Source organism: Diadema setosum, chromosome 4 (assembly GCF_964275005.1).
Source record: "Diadema setosum chromosome 4, eeDiaSeto1, whole genome shotgun sequence".
NCBI lineage: Eukaryota > Metazoa > Echinodermata > Echinoidea > Diadematoida > Diadematidae > Diadema > Diadema setosum.
The window spans coordinates 4,845,457-4,865,429 of NC_092688.1; the positions used below are offsets into that span (position 1 = coordinate 4,845,457).

Below are 19,973 nucleotides of genomic sequence, written 5' to 3' on the forward strand. Positions count from 1 at the left end.
GAGTCTGCCAGGTTTGCTAGTCTCCAGAAAGAAGCTTTTTCTACAACTTGTCATATGATTCCATGCGGGCAGAGTCAAGTTACTGGTGAAACAATCTTTTTTATATCTACTCCCCTAAATTATGGAAGAAACTGCTGTTTACATTGTTTAAAAAAAAATAGTAGAAAAAATAAATGGTATTAGGGAAAAAATATACAGGAAGGACTATACAGAGTCTGAATGATTAGACTAAATTGTTAGTTACTGCTTTCTTCCGTGGGCTTTGTTAGTTACTGCTTTCTTCCGTGGGGAAACTTGCAAAGTTGAATCGACTGGATGCAGTTACTGCTTTTTGCAAAAGTGAAAAATTGCATTTTTGGTCACTTTAATTTTTGTTTTTGCAAAACTGACCTATTAACATTGGAGAGCATTGGGTAAACTATTCATTTTTGCAAAAAAAGTAAACATTCATAAAAATGTCAGTTACTGCTTTTTTCCGTGGGGGGGCAGAATTATGAAATACTAGTTGAAGAAATGACGCAAATCAGCTTGTTAGAGTGGCATTGTACCTTGTCAAACATGATACATTAAATCACAATGAAACATTTTTCTCTTCCTCTACAATGCATATGATTATTGAGAAAGTAAAACATGATTACAGCTTTGTCATTGTAGGTAACACAACATATTGTATTTTTTTCCATCCATGAAATTCTCTCTCAAGTTTGAAAAGCCAGAATTTGAAAATTATGCCATGAAGTTTGGAAGAAAAAAAGATTTGAGGCTGTAAAATTTGACTTGTGTACTTATGTTTTATACATTAGCTGTCATCCAGAATCGTATATGATCTGTCAGATAAATCAGATCTAGCAACTCAAAGACTTTGTAACTTAGACACATTCATTTCTGATGTACTAAATCCTAGGGAACTTGTCAGTATTTCTCTGTAATGTATCTTGTTGAAATTACATGTATACGCTTTTCCCCCCTGCAGGGCCCCTGAGAATAACAGTGTATAAACCAGTGATGGGGCTACCCAGGGTAAAGAATACTGAATGAATAAATGAAATATACTACATTATGAAGTAGTAATGTCCATCCTGAATTACTTTGTTGTTAATTTGTCAGAAGATTCTGCACTGTATTAATGAGTGTTTATGAATCATGTTTGTCTTATACTTATGGAACTTTCCATCTCTAGGTTCACAAGAATCTAAAGGAGTTTCACTCTGTGCTAAAAACTGAGGAATTCATTCAAGCTGCCAGTCTTCTTGATTCTCTGGTGAGTATAACATATGTATAACCAGATTTTGCATTGTTTTGGATAATCATATCATACAGTTTCTTCTTATTATTATTATTTTTTTTTTTTTTTTGATGAGCAGTGCTTGAAAAATGTTGCTCAAGTCATATTTTATAGTTCTGATCGCATTGCCCATAACACTTAAAGCAAAGCCCATATGCATAATGCATGTTGGAAGTCCAAAAGAAGTGAGTACACTGTAGTAAGCAGTTGGACAGTATAATTGGTATTTTGCTCATGCGCTGTTTTTCTCTATATTGTATCTAGTTGTTAGTTGTTGTGGTTGTAAAGGACAAAGGGAAGGATACTTTAGGTATATGCCTTTTAAGTGTTTGGTATTATCAATATCATTGGTTCAAATTGAAACAATATGATGCATCCACGGACAATATTCATGGGTTATGACACTTAATATGTACCTCTGAGCTTCATATCAGGATTTTTAAAGTCTCCATAGTGCATGCAAACTATCTGGAAAATATGGAGCAATACTATCGTACATCTTGTCTGTTGCATGATAAGGGTATTGTTGATTACGACCGTTCTAAAACATGCTCGTCATAGGATCAGGGCAGTCCAATTGGGCTGGTTTGTGAATTGATTGTTTAAGAAACTAGTTCATTTGTTCTGTGCTGTTGGTTCATAATGTGTGTAGAAGAAATGCAATCTACATATTATGTACATGTAGTCTCTTCTGGAAGGAAAAGTCATAGACCACAGCATTGTAGCACAAGAGTGTGTTGTTTGGATTGATTTTTAGCTCAGTGATGTGGGATTTTGTTGTTATTTTTTTTTTCAGAGTAGATAGGATGTAGAGCTTTATGTCTGATTTTTCCTGTCATATTTGACAGGAATGTGAAAGTGAGTTACAGCTAGAATGATCTTGTAAGGCCCATGAATATATATGTGCTCAACTCCAATGCTTTCATTTTGTATTTGCAGACAGCGGATTTCAAAGTAATCTTCCATTGCTATTAGGATTCTTTTCGTCTTTCTTTTACAACCAGGAAAGACATCTTAACTTTTTGTTCCGGTCTGGATTGAGTGATATGAAGATTGTGCAAGCCTTGACGGTAAGACTTTGAATGAAAGATCTGTGCCGAAATATTCTTTGACAGTGGTGCAGTAACTCGGTCCAAGCTGATCAATCTTCCATTTACAATGTACCAGAAACTAAAATGTCTTCTACCTCATAGTATATTGTGCCTTCTTTTTTGTCTTACGTCTTCCTTGCATCCCTTATTTAGATATCTTTTCCATTGCCTTAATGCATTGTGCTGTCCTCCCTAGAGTTTGGGTGTTGCCGCAGGTACCCATGTTTTGTGATGGGAGATGAGAGAGACTATGGTCCCCATCAGTTTTCTCTCTCTTTAGCCTCATTTTAGCATGACTGGTCCCCCATGTCTCTTAATTAACCCTATTCTAACTGGGCTATTTGAGACCAAGTTTTTACTGAGGGGGGGTCAATTTGACCCCCCCCCCTTCAGATCTCGGCCGCCAATCGTGCGATCGCCGCGAAATTTTGCCTGAAGATAGAGCTGGATATCAACTACAAGATTACAGTGTCATACAATACAAAAATATTGCCTTTCTATTTTTAATAAATTAATTATGCAAATTTGTGCATGAAATCATATTTTCACCTATAACTCCATTAAAAAGACTGGAGGATTGCTAAATTTTTTGTGTCAGAATTCCTCAAGACACATCAAACAATCTTTGTGTAAAAAAATAGCTCAATTGAAATTAATTTCTTTTGTTTTTTATTGTTTTGTTAATTTCTTATGTATTGTATTGTTTTTTCAACCTTTTGTTTTCCATTGTTTTTTTGCCAAAACTTGTTGCAGGCACTTTTTCAGGCTTATCTACACTAGAATTGATTAATTTCAGTGGTTAAAAGTTGAAATAATCTAATTTATATCAATTTAACCAAAAAACACAATTTGCATTGGATTTGCACACGATATCATGAATTTGAGCTGTTTTTTAGTTGACATGCATATGCAAAACATTACGTAACTTCAAAACGGTTTACCCGGACGTCGCAAATTTGGTCTCAAAATATGCGGGAGACTTCAATGAAAAAAGTCGTGAAACGACGCGGCAAAAGCTTTGCGCGTTGCGAAATCGTGGCGCGAAACGTCGAGGGGGGGGGGGGTCAATTTGACCCCCCCCCCCCCCAGTTAGAATAGGGTTAATTGTTGGCATTTGGCTCCCTGCCTGTACTAGTGATTGTTTTACTCAAAGTTTATTGTTCTTTCATACCAATCTTTGACTGTAGAGGGCTCTGGCTTGCTGGCATTGCATTAAGCTGTATGCAGCAGCTTCTTTATATCACAAAATATCACAAAGCTTATGATGGTAGTACTTGACTAGTAATGAACAGGTATGATAAAGGTAAATATGGTCTTATTTCTATTATGCAAGTCTTGATGGTAAAATTGTGATTGAAGGACCAATACTGAAGTCTTGTTTGGATTGATGTTTTCATAGTTCTTTGGATTTACACACTCTCCTGACTTTCATAGTGAAGGACTAAAACGTGATTGTTTTGTCTCTTCAATGTAAATGCTGTTCTTCCAGAGGGCCTGCTGTTATTATCACCCTAGCAATGCCAGATGCATTGTTCATACATCTACGTAGGTCAAGAGGGAGTAAGAAATCAGGTAATAATAATGATTTTTGTTTGTTTGTTTGTTTGTTTGTTTGCTTGTTTGGGCATTTTTACAGAGTGAAGAAAGGATTCTTAGAGAGACATTGTATTATCACCTTGGAGAGTCATGGTCGAAGACGATCCAGTTTAAACCATCTCAAAAGGGACAGAAGAAAGTTGCCAAGGTGGAAGGCCATTCACAGCTTGATGTCAGTAAGTATCTCCACCACTTTTTTGTAAATACAGTTAAACTCGCCTAAGTCGACATCGCATATGTCGAATAATCGCGTAAGTCATTGATTTTAAAAAGTCCCGTTTTTTCCCCATTGACTTACGTGTATTAATTCACTCACAAGTCGAATTTTGTAAGTCGAATACTCGCCTAAGTCGATGAAATTCCAAGAACGCTTTCACGGAAAAACCATTGAATTCACTGTGCCTAAGTCGAATAAGATTTTATTGTGTAATAAATCACTGTCATTATTCATTATTTAATACTCATTATTATTTTGTTTGTCAGATGAGTTTGAGGTGACAAAAAAAAAATGATCTAAAGTATCAGAATTCAAAGCGATCGCATGCGATCGTTGAACTCTCTTTGTGTTTGGAGGTCCGCTGGTACAGCCCTGTCAGCTGTCGCGCTACGTACGTACAGCGACTGGGCTGTGTATTGCACCACTCGCAGTAAGGCGTTCGTACAGTACACATGCGTTCATTTACATGTACAGTATTGAGCTTGCAGTGTAGTTTGGCATTTGCAGTGCCGTGCAGTGGAGTGGTATGGATGAAGCTGCTGAGTTTTCAAAGCGGAAAGTAGGGGGAAAGTTACGGGCACGGGTAAATCAGAATTGCACCTCTACACGCATTTCAAGCCACGGTATGGTAAACTGGAATCAATTACTGCTCAAATATTGTTCATATTCACTTCCCCAAGGTTTAACAAGGGTGTAAAGTAATCGGACCTGTGCCAATACGAATGCACTGTCCATGCAAAGTTAGCCGCGGCCCTGCCGGGCGACCCGTGCTGTGGCACACCGCTCCAGCTCTCGGCTCCAGAGTAGACAACATACATGTACGTTATACATATGTTCGTGTGGTGTAATTGTAAGTCGATTTTTTTTTCGACTTACGCACAAGTCGAAAATCGCCTAAGTCGATGTGTTTTGCTCAGTCCCGAGAAGATTGACTTATGCGAGTTTAACTGTATTTCTCTTTCCCATTTATCTATTCATTCATCTTTCCAGCTTCTTATCCATCTGTATCTCTATTCATCTGTCAGTCAATATTATCTATCCTATTCTCTTATCTCCCTGATGCAATTACTGCAAATTGTTACAGTTTTGTCTGTGAAATGGTACCCTAGCAATTCAAATGATGTTGCATCTATGTAGATCTGCCTACTAGTGTTTGTTTGGCATGGTAGTCATATAAGCCCAAATTGAAGATATGCAGTCATAACCACACCCTCTCTATCACCCTCTGTGTTTTGTCCAGATCTCAACGACAAGTTTGCCAGCACGCTGCAAGCTATGCAGACCACACGTTGCCTCGCACGCAAACTTGAAGGATTCAGTAAGTCTGTGGCTTCCCAAAGCTTTGTTTGCAGAGAAAAACTGTCTTCACAGTCATCAAGGTTATGCATGTTGACAACTGTTAAAATGGAAAATGATACATAAACCATTCTTGTGCAGTAACAAAATGAAAAAGGAAAAGCCATACTCAGTTTTATCAAGTCTTGCATACTTTGCAAAATAAAACTAACCTAAAGTAATGCAGTTGCATTTGACAATTGCCTTTTTTAATTATTATGCAATTAATTTCAATCATTTGAAAGTCCTATACACTTTCTAAATTTCTAAATTGAAACACATGTACACTGTATGTAATTTATGCCATAACATACCGGTTGACAAATGGACAGTATTCTGCAGAATGATATTGATTACATAGACGTTGGGCAAAATAAGCAGGTTATATAAGAAAGCCCCTCCTGGAGAGTGTCTGTGAAAAACAAACAACTAATCGAACAGCAAGATCTAGCTGATCTGGTCCAAAAAGAAACAATGAGAATCAAGAAACAAACACTACGACAGAGGTATTCCAAAGCAAGAAATTGATATTCCAGTGAACGGATTGTTATTTTGTTTTGTTTTTTTTTTCTTTTTTTGAATACTGCTTTAATGGAAGCTAGGGTCTCGAAAGATTTCAGTTGACTGGTTGAAAAATACTACACTCTTCCAATGCTTCAGAGTAAATAACACCACTGTGATGAGTTCATCACTTTTAACTGCAGTCTAGGGACACCAGACTGTTTTGCATAGATGAATATTGTGCCATTTTTTTATGTTGTTGTCCCTTTATCAATTTCAAATGTAATCTCTGTATTTTCTGTGTGCAGGTAAGCAGTTCCTTGAGTATGTGATGCTCCCCATTGTAAAGAGACCAGATACTGAAGTCATCATCGACACCAGCAAACAGGTAAACAGTTTACACTTACATGTACACATACCTGACTGTGAAAATAAAACATATTTCATGCATCAAAACAAAAGGAATCTTTAGTCTTCATCCTCATACAAAAACTCAGAATCCCATTGTGGTAACATACACGTATGCCCCTGTATATATATATATTTTTTTTTAAATGCCCGTGGTCAAAAGATGCAAAGATAGTTTGGCAGCTGATGTCTAGAAAGGAAGACGGTGCTAGCATACTAAATGATTTATTTTCCCCTGAAAGGACTACCTCACAGATAATGGGACATTCTGGAAATGGACACATGCACACTCGTTAGGTGAAAACTTGTTTGCAAACTGTGGGAAATTCAAATTATCACACATGTGCTCATTTTGTGTGGTGGACTTAAGGTTGTGAGTGTGACTTACAGTTGTGAGTGGGAGATGAATATCTGTAGTTCTCAAGTGTTTGTGCTCACTTGATTTGTTTGTGTAACATATGTCCTCAATCAATTCCCGCAGAAACCTTACTTTCGTCATTGCTGGGTTGCATGATTTTATGTCCTTCCGGCCATTCTGAAATGAAACCGAGACTTGCAATTATTTGCGAGTGGAGTCCTCCAAGTTATGGTGGCATGTCTGAGTAGTTCTATGTTGATATATCTACTCAGTGAACACAATAGACACATTGTTCACATGACATTTGTTGAAAGTGATAAATGTTGCTTAACATTTCAACTCTGTGTAAGTGCGAAGAGTGAAAAAAGCTGCTCAGCCTCAGCAACAAGATCAGACTGTATTTTCCGTACTCCTTTTAACCATTATCATCAACTTTATATACATGTGTGTTTGTGCTTTGTGAAAAAGTGACACAAACATGTACATGATTATGACTGAAGTAGTAGACTTCAGATTTTCTCTATCTCATTTATTTTTGCTCCTTTTTTTTTCCCCTCAGAAAACAGAAGTCAGGATAGTGACCATGAAAGGCAAATCCTCCCACCCTGCGCCAGAATCCGTCTACGAGGGCGTGCTCAAGGTTTTGAAGGCCCTCTCCACACCTTTCTTTAGTCACATGGTCAGGCAGGGGGACAGAGAGGAAGAGATGCAAAGTGTCAGCCTCATGAGCATGCTGGGTAAAAGAAAAATGTGTTCCTTTCTCCTTTTTTTTGTGGGGGGGGGGGGGGAAGTGAGGAAGGACTTCCAAAAACATTTTTCCATTTTGATACCTCATGAATATTATCTTTCTCTCAAATGCCTGCTTTATCCCTCCCCCCTCACCCCCCCCCCCAAAAAAAAAAAGAAATAATAAAAAAAGAAAAGAAAGTAAGGTAGAACGATTATGTTTATGCAATTTTCACTTTCCTGTGAGTATTTGTTGGGAGTCATTATTCACTGTGCCCTTTCCAAAGTATTACAGGAAAGGGAGATGCTTGTTTCTTTCTTTCTTTCTTTCTGTCTTCATTGGTACCATGTCTCCTTTGTAGTTTTGATATTCTACGCAGTTTCTCTTCTTGCTCAATTGAACATCATGGAGATCTAAAACAGAGAAAGATGGAGGGAAGTTTTATAGTGGAACCATTTTGGCTCACTGTAAAAGTGGAAATTTTCGCATGACTGATTTTTCATGCTTGGCCAGCTAAGATGAATTTTGTGGGTTTTTAATCCACCAAATCAGGACATTAATTACTTAGAACATTTGGCATGCAAAAACATTCATGCACTGTAATTTTCACTCTCGCTTCTGGTTGCGTTATATGTGCAAAATTTTCCACACCACAAAAGTTTCCCCTTGTAAAGTAGTATAGTATGATAAGACCATGAACTCTGAATTGTAAGGCTTCTGCTTTCCATATGCCGGCAGCAATGATGATGCCCCTGGGAAGGGCTCTTTATTTCCTAGTCGTTTGTCCTATGGTAGCTTGCTCATAAGTATGTAGGAGCTTCCTTGATGGCCATGTAAAGTTGGTCCAGACACACAAATATGCATGTTTCAAGTGTCAAGACAGCAAGTTAGCTACAGCTAGAATAGCTCAGATTCACAATTCACCTACTATTCACCTGTTGTTTTGGGCAATCTAGCCATCAGTGTATAGCAAGATGTAAATAACACTTTTTCTTCCTCTACCCTCCCAAAGGTTCTCTCATCTGGCCAACGATGTCAGAAGCTATCATCAAAGATTGCTTAACTCCGTCCATCCCAGCCACAAATAAACAGGTATTCATCCTGAATCACATTCTATTCTCCCACTATAATTTTCAAATTTCTTCTGCATTTACAAGGAGACATACACTCCACGTCAAAATCACAATGGTTATTATTTATCGCAAATATTTTTTATTATGCAGGGCTAGGGAATGTGTGGTTAACACAAGGGGGTGGATTTAGTGCTGCATGGATTTCACACAGCTCAAAAGTTAGACTTTTTGATATGTTTATTCAGGAGTGGAGAGCAGCAACATGGTCAAATAGAATCTGTACAAATTATAGAATGTTTAAGGATAATTTGATGTTAGAGAAGTATTTACAGGTCTTGTGTAAGAAAGATTATATTACATTTTCAAAAGTAAATTCAGATGTCGATCTAATGGATTACCCGTTAATAAGGGCAGGTTTGATGCAAGCCTGACAGATGAATTGCATTGTACTATATGGTCATCGGAAGATATAGGGGATGAATTTCATTATATTCTTGTTTGTCCCTTTTTCAACAAAGAGCGACTATTGTATTTACCAAGTAGCTTGACGGCCAGTAGACCAAGGGCATTACATATGGCCAAATTATTCAATTAACTAATGCTTGCCATTTGAAAAAAACTAGCCAAATTTGTCAGAATTATTATGTTTCAGTTCTCTTCAATACCAAAGAAGGAAGACAGTAATTTTGTAGAAAGTAAAGTAGATGTGAATGTTTGTACACATTGTGGGAGAGTAGTTAAACATCCTTTACACCTTGTTTTGTAAACATATTTATTTATATCTGTTATTTTCACAGGTACATGTACATCATCACTTATATTTTTGTATTCATATATTGTAAATATGTTTGTACTCTCATACCCCTAGAGGGGGTCGATGGAGTCAATAAAATCTTACAAATCTTACAAATCTTACAAATCCACTCATATCATACAACCATAATGTCTCGTCTTTTGTACTCGCCATTTGCTGTCTGCTGAGAAAGACCTAAGAATTGAATCTCTACAAAGAAAATTTCTTTGTCTTTCAGGGATAACATACAGTCACAGTCTGTTTTCAGTATATTACCATCTTCTCAAGTCTTTCCTGCCCAGCACATTATTGAATGCATTCCTCTTGTTTTCTGCCATTACAGCTGGATGAATACAAAGACATCTTTGAAGCAACTCAAAAGTTTGAGCAGTCTTTGCAAGAACTAGGTAAGTTGAAGTGTTTTGACAAAATAATACAGAGAGTTGAGTGGGGGGAGGGTTGGAAGGACATGTGAAGAAGGAAAAACAAAAATACTGAGTTTCATAGGATTGGAAGTATTATCAGAAAATTATGTCAAATATATCATATGTTGCATGAACTTCTCTCTCTCTCTCTCTCTCTCTCTCTCTCTCACAAAAAAAAAAAAATTCAGGCAATGAGTAGTGATGACATCTGAGGTTATATAACAGATTGTGTTTTCTTGTAATGCCTTTGCTTCATTTCTCTATTTTTATTAAGTTTAGTCACTGGGTGAGAATTTTCAGATTGAAGTAGACATCAATGGTCAATCAGTACTAGGGTGCATTACATTTACACGTACCAGCCTTACCTAAATGGTCCCGTATCCACTTTGTTTTTAATACATGCATGTAAAATAGGTAGTGTCCAATCTTGTTTGATGATTTAGATAACCGGACTGTTTGTTTGTTTGTTTGTTTGTTTGTTTTTTTCATGAGACAAACTATTACAGATGAAGGCTTCCTTAGAGCATAGTAATTACCTCCGCCAAGGGAGGAGGTTATGTTTTCGTTACCGTTGGTTGTTGGTTTGTTTGTTCGTTAGTTAGTTTGTCCGTGTGCAAAATAACTCAAAAAGTAGTTAATGGATTGGGATGAAACTTGCAGGAAAGGTGGAGAATGACACAAGTAACAAACGATTAACTTTTGGTAGTGATCCGAGAATTTTGGAGGAATTTATGAAGGATTTTTTATATTTTGGCAGGTAGGGTCAATGAACTTGGGAGTTCAGGCTGCGCGTATTTGAGGTTTGCGTGCGCGCACTAAAGTGCGTGCTCTACTTTCTGCTAGGGCGAGGCACGCCGTGCAGCTGAAGGTTTATGATGTAACAAAGGCTTCTACGTGTATATTGGGGAATCGGGCGACTTTCAGCACACAATGGGTGATTTCAAGTTCGGTGCTAGTGGTTGTGCTAGTGGTATCTCAGCACTAGCACCGGCGATAAAACCGAACTTGAAATCACGTCGGTGTTGGGAGTTGACCTCAAAATTATGACGTATTTCAGGTAGTTGGTGCTGGGCTTGGTGTTTCAATATCGTCTGCTGAACTGAGCTCCGCCGTTTGTGTTAGCGATTTACGTGCTTTTTCGCCATTGACTAACACTAGCCCCTAGGGATTATCATATTCTTCATTTCAAGTTCAGTGCTGGTGTTAGCGTTGCCGTGGGAGACTCATATTTACTTCCATAATAGATGCACGTTTTACGTGCAAAGTCTAGTATGCTAATGCAGTGATCGCCCACGTAAAGAACACGAACACTCCAGACATATCTATATAAATCTGAGCCTGGGAGCAAAATTTAGACAGTTGTATTTTGGGGAATGGATGAAATTTGTGGCATTTTAATCCGTCTTCCTCACTTCGTGTCTAAAACTAAGCAGTTTTGGCTACATCTTTTGATATTTGACTGTAATCACGCGCCATCACTTTTTTCGTCGCGCAATTCCCGCTTAGCTCGCGGTGCTGGTAATCGATAATTTTGATCAGTATCGCCTCGTTAATCTGACCGTCGGTGTTGGAGCTCGATTTAATGCTGTTATTTGGGAGCTAGCACTAGCACTAGCACCGAACTTGAAATCACCCATTGCTATAAGTACGTATGGGTGGAAATCACTGATATCTCTATGGAAGAACAAGATCAGTGGTGGAAATGAGCTGCATGCTTGGCGGAGGTCTGCACTCTCAGAGTGCTTTTCTAGTTCTTTTTTTTTTGAGGGGGGGGGTTTGGTTTTGTTTTTTTCATGAGACAGACTGTTACAGATGTAGGCTTCCTGAGAGCATAGTAATTTGATCACTTCTCAGTTTTGGAATCCCATTTTGAGGAGATATTTTTAATATGGTTGTTTTATATCAGTGATATCAAGGCCTTTACGCGTATATGGCAAATGGGTGTTTCTGAGCTCTGCAGTGGGAGAAACGAAATCCAGAAAATGGCTTTTATGTTTGGGCATGCACATTTGCTCTAGGAGTTACGTGAGTTGGTGTGTCATAGAGTTTGTCGTAGGATTTTCTTTATACTTCAAAAATTACCTTTTTTTTTACCATTTCTTAGGTTTTCAAACCATTCCTCATCAAGATGAGAGTCTCTTTTATCTTGCTACAACTTTCTGCTAGCAGAACCCAACAGGTATTGCAGTATTCTCTTTATAGCAAAAGGGTGTATCTGCAGATAACCATACAAATCCCTTCACTTGCCAGCTCTGTATATGGAAAAAAGGGTGTAGCTAGAGATACACCTATGTGCCATCAATTTTGCCCCCAAAGATGACTCAGAATGTCCCCTGTTGTCTGAGAAACAAAATCTCACTCATCTGAGAGTTGGCTGGATGAACTATTTGGCCTGTGAAGACCTCCCCCTCCCCCTTCTCCCATAGAAAAATGTATAACAACCACATTTATACAACCTTTTGCCATAGTGCAGCTGATCATTTGCAGCTACTACAGCCAAACTACTCACTGTTGAGTGATTGCTGCAGTGCTGTTGAAGTGGTATGACTGTACTTTACTCTGGATTGTAGTACCAGTAATTGTCGAGTGCTTCATGGAGTCATCCCCACTCAAAGCTTGTAAAGGTCAAATTTGTGTGCAAACAAAAAGTTGTGGTTTTGATTGATGTCCAGTAATTACCTGACATGCTGAAGTCATAAAACCCAACTCTAGGAGGATTGCTGATGAGCTTGATGGTATCGGAGGTTCTTTCAGTAAAGGGATCATCTCGTAAACTCTGTATTTGCTTGTAGTTTAATTGTGTGTGTGTTTGTTTTCACTTTCAGGATTCATACCAGATCGAGGAAATCCACTGACAGACTTTGGCAAGAATGTCAACATCCACTTCGCTAATAAACGGGTATTGACCCATAGTTGCTCTTTCCTCTTTTTTTTTTTTTTTTTTAATTGAGAAAGGAAAAAAAAAGTTCTTGCATCCTATATCACATTATATTGTGACTGTTTGAATTGTCTCGCCACTTTTGGAGTTAGTGCATCACTTATGTAATGTAATATCAAAATCATATGCAATGCATGCACATGAACATTTCTCGTTGAAAATAAATGCATACATATGAGCTCATATTTTGAAAATGATTTGGATGTTTTCCACTTTTCCAGCCGTTGAATCTGTTGTTAATGGTTTTTTTGCTAGAATAATTGTATTTGTATAATTTTATTGATTTATGTAAGCCAGATCACAAAAAAACACAGGCTTAGGGGAAGTTTATTTCCCTGGGCCTTGATACTATGACAGTGCTTTGCATAGCATAATCACTCCAGTTGTGGTCATTTTTATTTTTCTGAGTATTTCCTAGATTATTATTTCATTTTATATTTCTTATTCCTGTCTGGTATACCTCAATTTATGTTTATCAGTTGATCAGTTTGTAAAAACAAATACATCTTAAGAAGACATTAATGTTGAAAGATCATGAAAAGTCGCTGGTCTCGTGTAACAACAGTCATGTGATGTATATTAACCCCCAATTCACTCACACTGTTCTCTGTCTTTTCTTCCTCTGCTAGTGCCAAGAGCTGCTGGTTGAAGCCAGGAGACTGCTGCAGCAGGAGCTGCACAACATGGTGGAAGTTGGGCAGATGAAGCCAGCGGCAGAGGAGGCGGTATGATTTTCGCTTTCTTCTACTTCTTCTCTCCTGGGTCCCAAAGAAGTCATGATTCCATCCACAAGCTGGGTGTTGCAACTGATCGGCAGTTTTGTTTTTGAATAATTGCCATGATAAAAATTATGGGTGTACACACTTGAATGGCTGTTACTCAAACCCTCAAATTGCTATTTCTAAAGAACATGGTATAATCGGCATCGTGCTTATGTCAATAAAGGGCAATTTCTCAGTTGCGATATCAAAAAAATAAATAAATAAATTATCATTAACTTTATAAGCCTACATGTTCTTTGCTGATGAAATAATGATATTTATCAGGGTTTTTTTAAGGTGACAGTTTGTTCAAATGCCAAAATGTTTTTGTTTGTGCATTGTGTGTGATGGTATTGGCTTAAGTGCTAATCCTAGTGGTAATGAGAGTAGAGATATTTCCAGTTAGAAAAATTGCATAGAAATTATGATAATTTCTTGTCTATTTTATAATTTTGCCTTGTGAAAATTATTATTTATTTTGTACTTCTGCATGTATGAACTTTCGTGGTGCATTGTTAACAAAATATAGTCATGTTATGCATCCATATGCAGGGCTCCCCCGATGAGAAAAACCCCCTTGGCCCTGGTATAGCTGCCTTCCCACGATGTTCCATCAGTCAGAGTGTCCAGAGACTGGTCAACCTGTGCTATGAGACACTGCATGAGGCCTCATCCAGCAAGGAACTCTGGTGGGTGACCAATGGACTGTTGTCCACTGTATGGGTGCACAAGCCTTCCAACTATTCCTATTCAATACATATTCTCACTTTTTTCTTTTCCAAAGAAAGGATCTTTATTCAACCTTGTATTTTTATTTTTGTGAGCACTGCTAGTAGTGATTTATGGGGTATGGGTTGAAATTCATATGCATGCAATGTCTCAGCAACTCCCATCCATACCTATTTTTTTTTTCAGTGTTGGGAGATATTGTGTCAGTTACAAAGAGAGATGTGAAGTTGAAGAACTCCTTGAACACCCTGATCTTGTCTTTTGTTTGTTCTCTAGTCACCCCCTGCAGAGATGTTTCTTCAGCAACCAGATAATCAATTCCTGTATGCATGTGTAGTTTTCACGCTGACTGCATCATCTGATTATGATTGGGTCTCTGTTTTTGTGTCTCATTCCAGTTTCCAGTTATTCTACACTGTCAGGAACATGTTAGAGCTCTTCTGTGAGGCAGTCCCTCACTATCACAAAGGCAGCTTGGTGAGTAGTCAATGTAGGCAGACAAAAAGTCACACCACGTGCACACTCACACAAACAGACAAACATACGTACATACACTCACACACGTACAAACATACAAAAACACACATAGACACGCACTCTGCAGAAAACCAACCAAGTAAACAAATATATAATAGTCATATCGTCGCTGGGGTGACAAGACCTTGTATCTGAAATTTTGGTGAAAATGACTTTTTTGTATTTATGGTCAAATAATAGGTTAAGTGATGTCCTGTCGAAATGCTAGCTGTCTTACTCCAAAAATGAAGCCACAGTGGCATGTCAAAGGATAGGCTTTCTCATTCACTCTAGTGCTTTGGCCACCATGTTTTTTGGCTCTCCTGAACATTTGACATTTTGTAGATATGAGGTCTTGTCGCCCCAGCGACGATATGTTTGGGTTCATATGAACCTCAGGCATGTCCAGAATTTAGATTGTTGAACTCTCAAGGTTCTGTCATTTTCATACTTCCAACATTTGTGGTAAAAATTATGTGGCATACTGCATACAACATATCCTGCAAAATACCACAACACTTGTATGTACAACAAACAAAAAGGAGTAAACAGAAGAGAGAGGGGAATGGTCTTGCAAAAATGTGAGTATTTTTCTTAGATTGACCCATTTGATTGTCATTCAGATGTAGAGCAGAGTAATTATCTATTACGAATCAGCATTGTGTCGATACAAGTTTGCATTGTTGAAGTATGATTATGATATCATCGTCAGCTTTCAACTCAATATCTTAAAGTAAATTGCAAAGATACTTCCCATCCTTACACCTTAGTTTGTTCACCAATTGGCAAGCATACCAGAGTGACAGTTTCTGTCCCGATTGGAGCAGATGTCTAAAAATTGACTGTCAATGAATAGAGATTACCTAATCCCCTAATCTCTATTTTGTCACCATGGCCTCCTTTTTAAACCTATTCTAACTGGGGGGGGGGGGTCAAATTGACCTCCCCTCGACGTTTCGCGCCACGATTTCGCAACGCACAAAGATTTTGTCGCGTCGTTTCACAACTTTTTTCATTGAAGTCTCCCGCATATTTTGAGACCAAATTTGCAACGTCCGGGTACACCGTTTTGAAGTTACGTAATGTTTTGCATATGCATGTCAACCAAAAAACAGCTCAAATTCATGATATCGTGTGCAAATCCAATGCACATTGTGTTTTTTGGTTAAATTGATATAAATTAGATTATTTCAACTTTTGACCGTTGAAATCAATCAATTCTAATGTAGATAAGCCTGAAAAAGTGCCTGCAACAAATTTTGGCAAAAAAACAATAGAAAACAAAAGGTCGAAAAAACAATAAAATACATAAGAAATTAACAAAACAATAAAAAACAAAAGAAATTGATTTCGATTGTGCTAATTTTTTACAAGAAAATTGTTTGATGTGTCTTGAGGAATTCTGACACAAAAATTTAGCAATCCTCCAGTCTTTTTAATGGAGTTATAGGTGAAAATATGATTTCATGCACAAATTTGCATAATTAATTTATAAAAAATAGAAAGGCAATATTTTTCTATTGTATGACCATGTTATCTTGTAGTTGACATCCAGCTCTATCTTCAGGCAAAATTTCGCGGCAATTGCACGATCGGCGGCCGAGATCTGAAGGGGGGGGGGGGGGGTCAAATTGACCCCCCCCCCCCCCTCAGTAAAAATTTGGTCTCAAATAGCCCAGTTAGAATAGGGTTAAGACTGAGACACATTGCTACACCTGTATGGGCTTGCTAATCTACTATTAGGTAAAGTTTTGATGGGTTACTGAATGCTGTTAAAGGGATGGTGTAGTATTGGTAAAGATCAGAATTGGGCTTTTGTCTTTTTGCGATATACCAAGAAACCACCAATGAAATATCACAGAACATGCCATTTTAAGAGGCATTCAAAGCTTATTTGATTAATGTTGGTTGTGGAATAGCTGAGACATCCAAAGAAACAGAGTAAAACAAAGCAAAGGTGGGTCCCACCTTTTATTAGGAATACTCTGATTTGGATACCAAAACTATATAATCCCTTTAAAACAACTCGGCAAGTCAAACTATGTGCCTGGGCACCCTTAAAACCAAAACCTAAAACCATGGAGCGCCAAGTGTCGCAAGGAATATTTCGTGACGTAATTGGTCATTTCGTTGACAAAATGACGGTTTCGTTAACGAAACTATCATTTCGTGGACGAAATGTTCATTTAGTTACAAAATGTTGTCATTTCGTTACAAAATGATCATTTCATCAACGAAATTACTGATTTCGTAACGAAATATTCCAAGCAACACTTGGCGCTCCATGGTTTTTGTCCATGGTTTAAAGGTAGGGAATCCCATTTGCATGCCTTAAATGAAGAGTTGTATAAACACAGTGGTATGTTGAAGAGAGTATCATTTTAGAAACTCCCATAAAGTATTGAAAGTGGAAGGTAACATTTAGTACATTTTTATTGACCGTTAGATTTTGAATTCAATTCTTTTCGGGGCTCACCGTAAATTCCAGTACATTACTAGGCTACCTTTGCAGACCCATGCACTGCATGTGTGTCCATCATGTATATTTTGTGAATAAAGTTCATCAAAACTTACAAACATTTCTATATACATTCTTGCCACACTCTATATGTTATTACATCAGCTCTTATACTTTTAGATTTGTGTTTATAGATAAAAAATACAGAAGACTGCAACAAAAAGGCTTAAGTGTGGCTGACACACAGAACTACTGAGTAGTTGAGTTTTGTGCATTATTCAAATTGTAGATAACTGACTGTTGACTTCCAAATTTCTAAGCAGTGGCCTAAACAAGTCCCCTGAGGTTCATATTTAATGTATTGCTGCATTTTGGGAGTTCTGTAAAAGGTATCCCCTACCTTTAAACCATGGTTTCATTTGTACCACCTTCGTGAATTCGGGCCTGAGGGTTAATCTCCATCCATCCATCTTGCTCATTCCACCCTTCCACAGTCTCAGCTGCCCCAGGTGGCAGGCCTCCATCACAATAACTGTATGTACATCAGCCACCATCTCCTCACTCTGGGACACCGCTACCGACACACCTTCCCGTCTCCTCTGTCAGACGGTGCATCAACCTTTGTGGATCTGGTACCAGTCTTCAGGCAGGAGGCAGTCTCACACTTCCTTGCTCAGATGGTATGTCCTCTGATGATTCTACAGTCGAACCTGTCTATAGCGGCCACCCAAGGGAGATGAAAAAAAGTGGTCGTTAATGACAGGTCATCCAACTTTGTGTGTATTGCCTCCATGTACATGTATCATCCTTGTATACATCTATAAGTACTTACGTATTGTCCATGTATGTGTGTATGTATGCACACGTGTGTTTCATGCATTGAACAATACCGGTGTTCATGAATTTGTTGCACAGGAGCATGTGTACAGTTGTGAAGAAAGCTTAACACTAGTGCATTATTATGACTGAATGAGTGATGAATGCAGCGTTGGCGATCACTGAATGTTGCCCATGAATGACTGGCACAGCTATGAAAAGCTATGAAAAGCAAAGAAAAACACGCTGAATTATCGGTTCGGCTAAGGCTCCAACGAGTCTGTGGCCACTATAGACAGGTTAAAATCTACCGCAGGAAACAAAGTTTGTGGCCACTGGCCACGTTAGACAGGTGGCTGCTATACACCGGGTCTTGAACAGGGCTTTTCTCTTGGGGGGGGGGGGGGGGGATTTTACAGTGGCCGCTAGGGCAGGTTTGACTGTATTTCCTTCTCTCTTTTTTTTCTTCTCTCTCTCTCTCTCTCTCTTTTATCTACTGTGTCTTTCTTGATATACATTTGTACAATACCTTCGTGTATCTGACATTTTTTCATGTAGGTGCCACCAGCTAAACTGTAAATCAATCAATTTGTGTGCCTTACCCTGTATTTTTCTTTCTACTTCTCTTTCATTTTCCTTTTCACTATCCATTTATGTATCCATCTACCTAGTTATCTGAGCTATCTATCCGTCTATCTTATACAGATACTGAAATCAAAATGGATCTGTCCATAAACCACAGAAATTCTGGTTGTATGAATTAAAAAAGCACATTGCCATGATCAAGCTTTGCTGCCTTGTCTTTCTTGCAGAGGTCACAGCGAGATCTCTTACTGGAGTCCTTGTCGGGAGCTGGTGGTTTTGCGAGAGTAGCGGAAAGCGAAAATGTGACCTCTTCAAACCAGGCCATCAAGCAGGTATGGGGATGATGCGAGACACAGGATTTGTGCTGAGCAAAGAGAAGGGAAGTTTGAAGTTTAGGGCATGCAGAACTGTTGATGTGGCTGGCATTAACACTTCTAAAAGAGAAAACTAGATATATGAGTTTAATAGCAATTGTGCATGTAGGAACAGGTATAAATTTATATTATGATGTGTCTTGCATTGAGAGTGAGAATTACTAGATTCTGAAATCATACTGATTTTGTGGTGAGGTGAATAAGGTATAACAACATTTGATCAAACTTGCTTCATACAAAGTTCATGGGAAGCAGTGCCAGTGTTAGGAGCTTTAAGCTCCTTGTGATTTACCATCTCATAGATAGAGCCAGAAATGCTCATTCTGTTTCAATGAAAGGGAATTGTTAATGATCTTGGATGTGCTGTCTCACAGATAAAGGATCAAGGGGAAAGGTGAATGAAGCATGTGATTGACATTGAGCAGATATGAAAAGGGGTTTTGTTGAGAAAAGTGAAATCTGTTTCCTCAAAATGAGTGACCTGTAGTGAGACAACAAAAAGTGTAAAATGTTCATGCAGTGATTCTGATTGAAGGAAGTTGCAGTGATGTTATTGAATACTGTAAAAGTGGACATTTTCGTACAACTAATTTTTTGTGCTCGGCTGGGTAAGAAGAGTTTCGCATGTTTTTAATTCCGTGGAATCAAGACGTCAACTACTTGAACATAAGGCAAGCAAAAATATTTGCATGCTTTTGTTTTCACGCCAGTTTCTGGTTGTGCAAAATGCACGAAAATTTCAACACGCGAATATTTCCACTTTTACAGTAGCACATTTTGAGAAATTCATCCACATCTCATAGAAGGAAAATGTGTAGTGAGTTCTGATATTGAGAAGAAGCTATCGATGCATTTATGCCTTAAATTTCTGAGTTAATAAAGGTGCAATGACTTCATCAATCAATGCATTTCGCTGCAGATGTGAAAGAGGAAAGCAAAACAAAAGAAATACACCACAAACAGGTAATCACCTGTCATAATGTGAAT

The 19,973-nt window shown here is 38.1% G+C and overlaps 1 protein-coding gene across 1 annotated transcript in view; it reads left to right on the top strand.

Annotated features, from left to right (window-relative positions):
• Positions 1-19,973, top strand: part of LOC140227522 (centromere/kinetochore protein zw10 homolog) — a 34,535-nt gene that overhangs the window by 11,087 nt on the left and 3,475 nt on the right. Inside the window, exons 4-17 of the mRNA XM_072307924.1 lie at positions 1,181-1,261; positions 2,290-2,355; positions 4,013-4,148; positions 5,430-5,507; positions 6,334-6,413; positions 7,351-7,528; positions 8,531-8,610; positions 9,728-9,791; positions 12,635-12,708; positions 13,377-13,472; positions 14,061-14,197; positions 14,636-14,714; positions 17,706-17,891; positions 18,840-18,944. Coding sequence (XP_072164025.1) covers positions 1,181-1,261; positions 2,290-2,355; positions 4,013-4,148; positions 5,430-5,507; positions 6,334-6,413; positions 7,351-7,528; positions 8,531-8,610; positions 9,728-9,791; positions 12,635-12,708; positions 13,377-13,472; positions 14,061-14,197; positions 14,636-14,714; positions 17,706-17,891; positions 18,840-18,944 — 1,440 coding nt within the window. The remainder of the gene's footprint in view (positions 1-1,180; positions 1,262-2,289; positions 2,356-4,012; positions 4,149-5,429; positions 5,508-6,333; positions 6,414-7,350; positions 7,529-8,530; positions 8,611-9,727; positions 9,792-12,634; positions 12,709-13,376; positions 13,473-14,060; positions 14,198-14,635; positions 14,715-17,705; positions 17,892-18,839; positions 18,945-19,973) is intronic.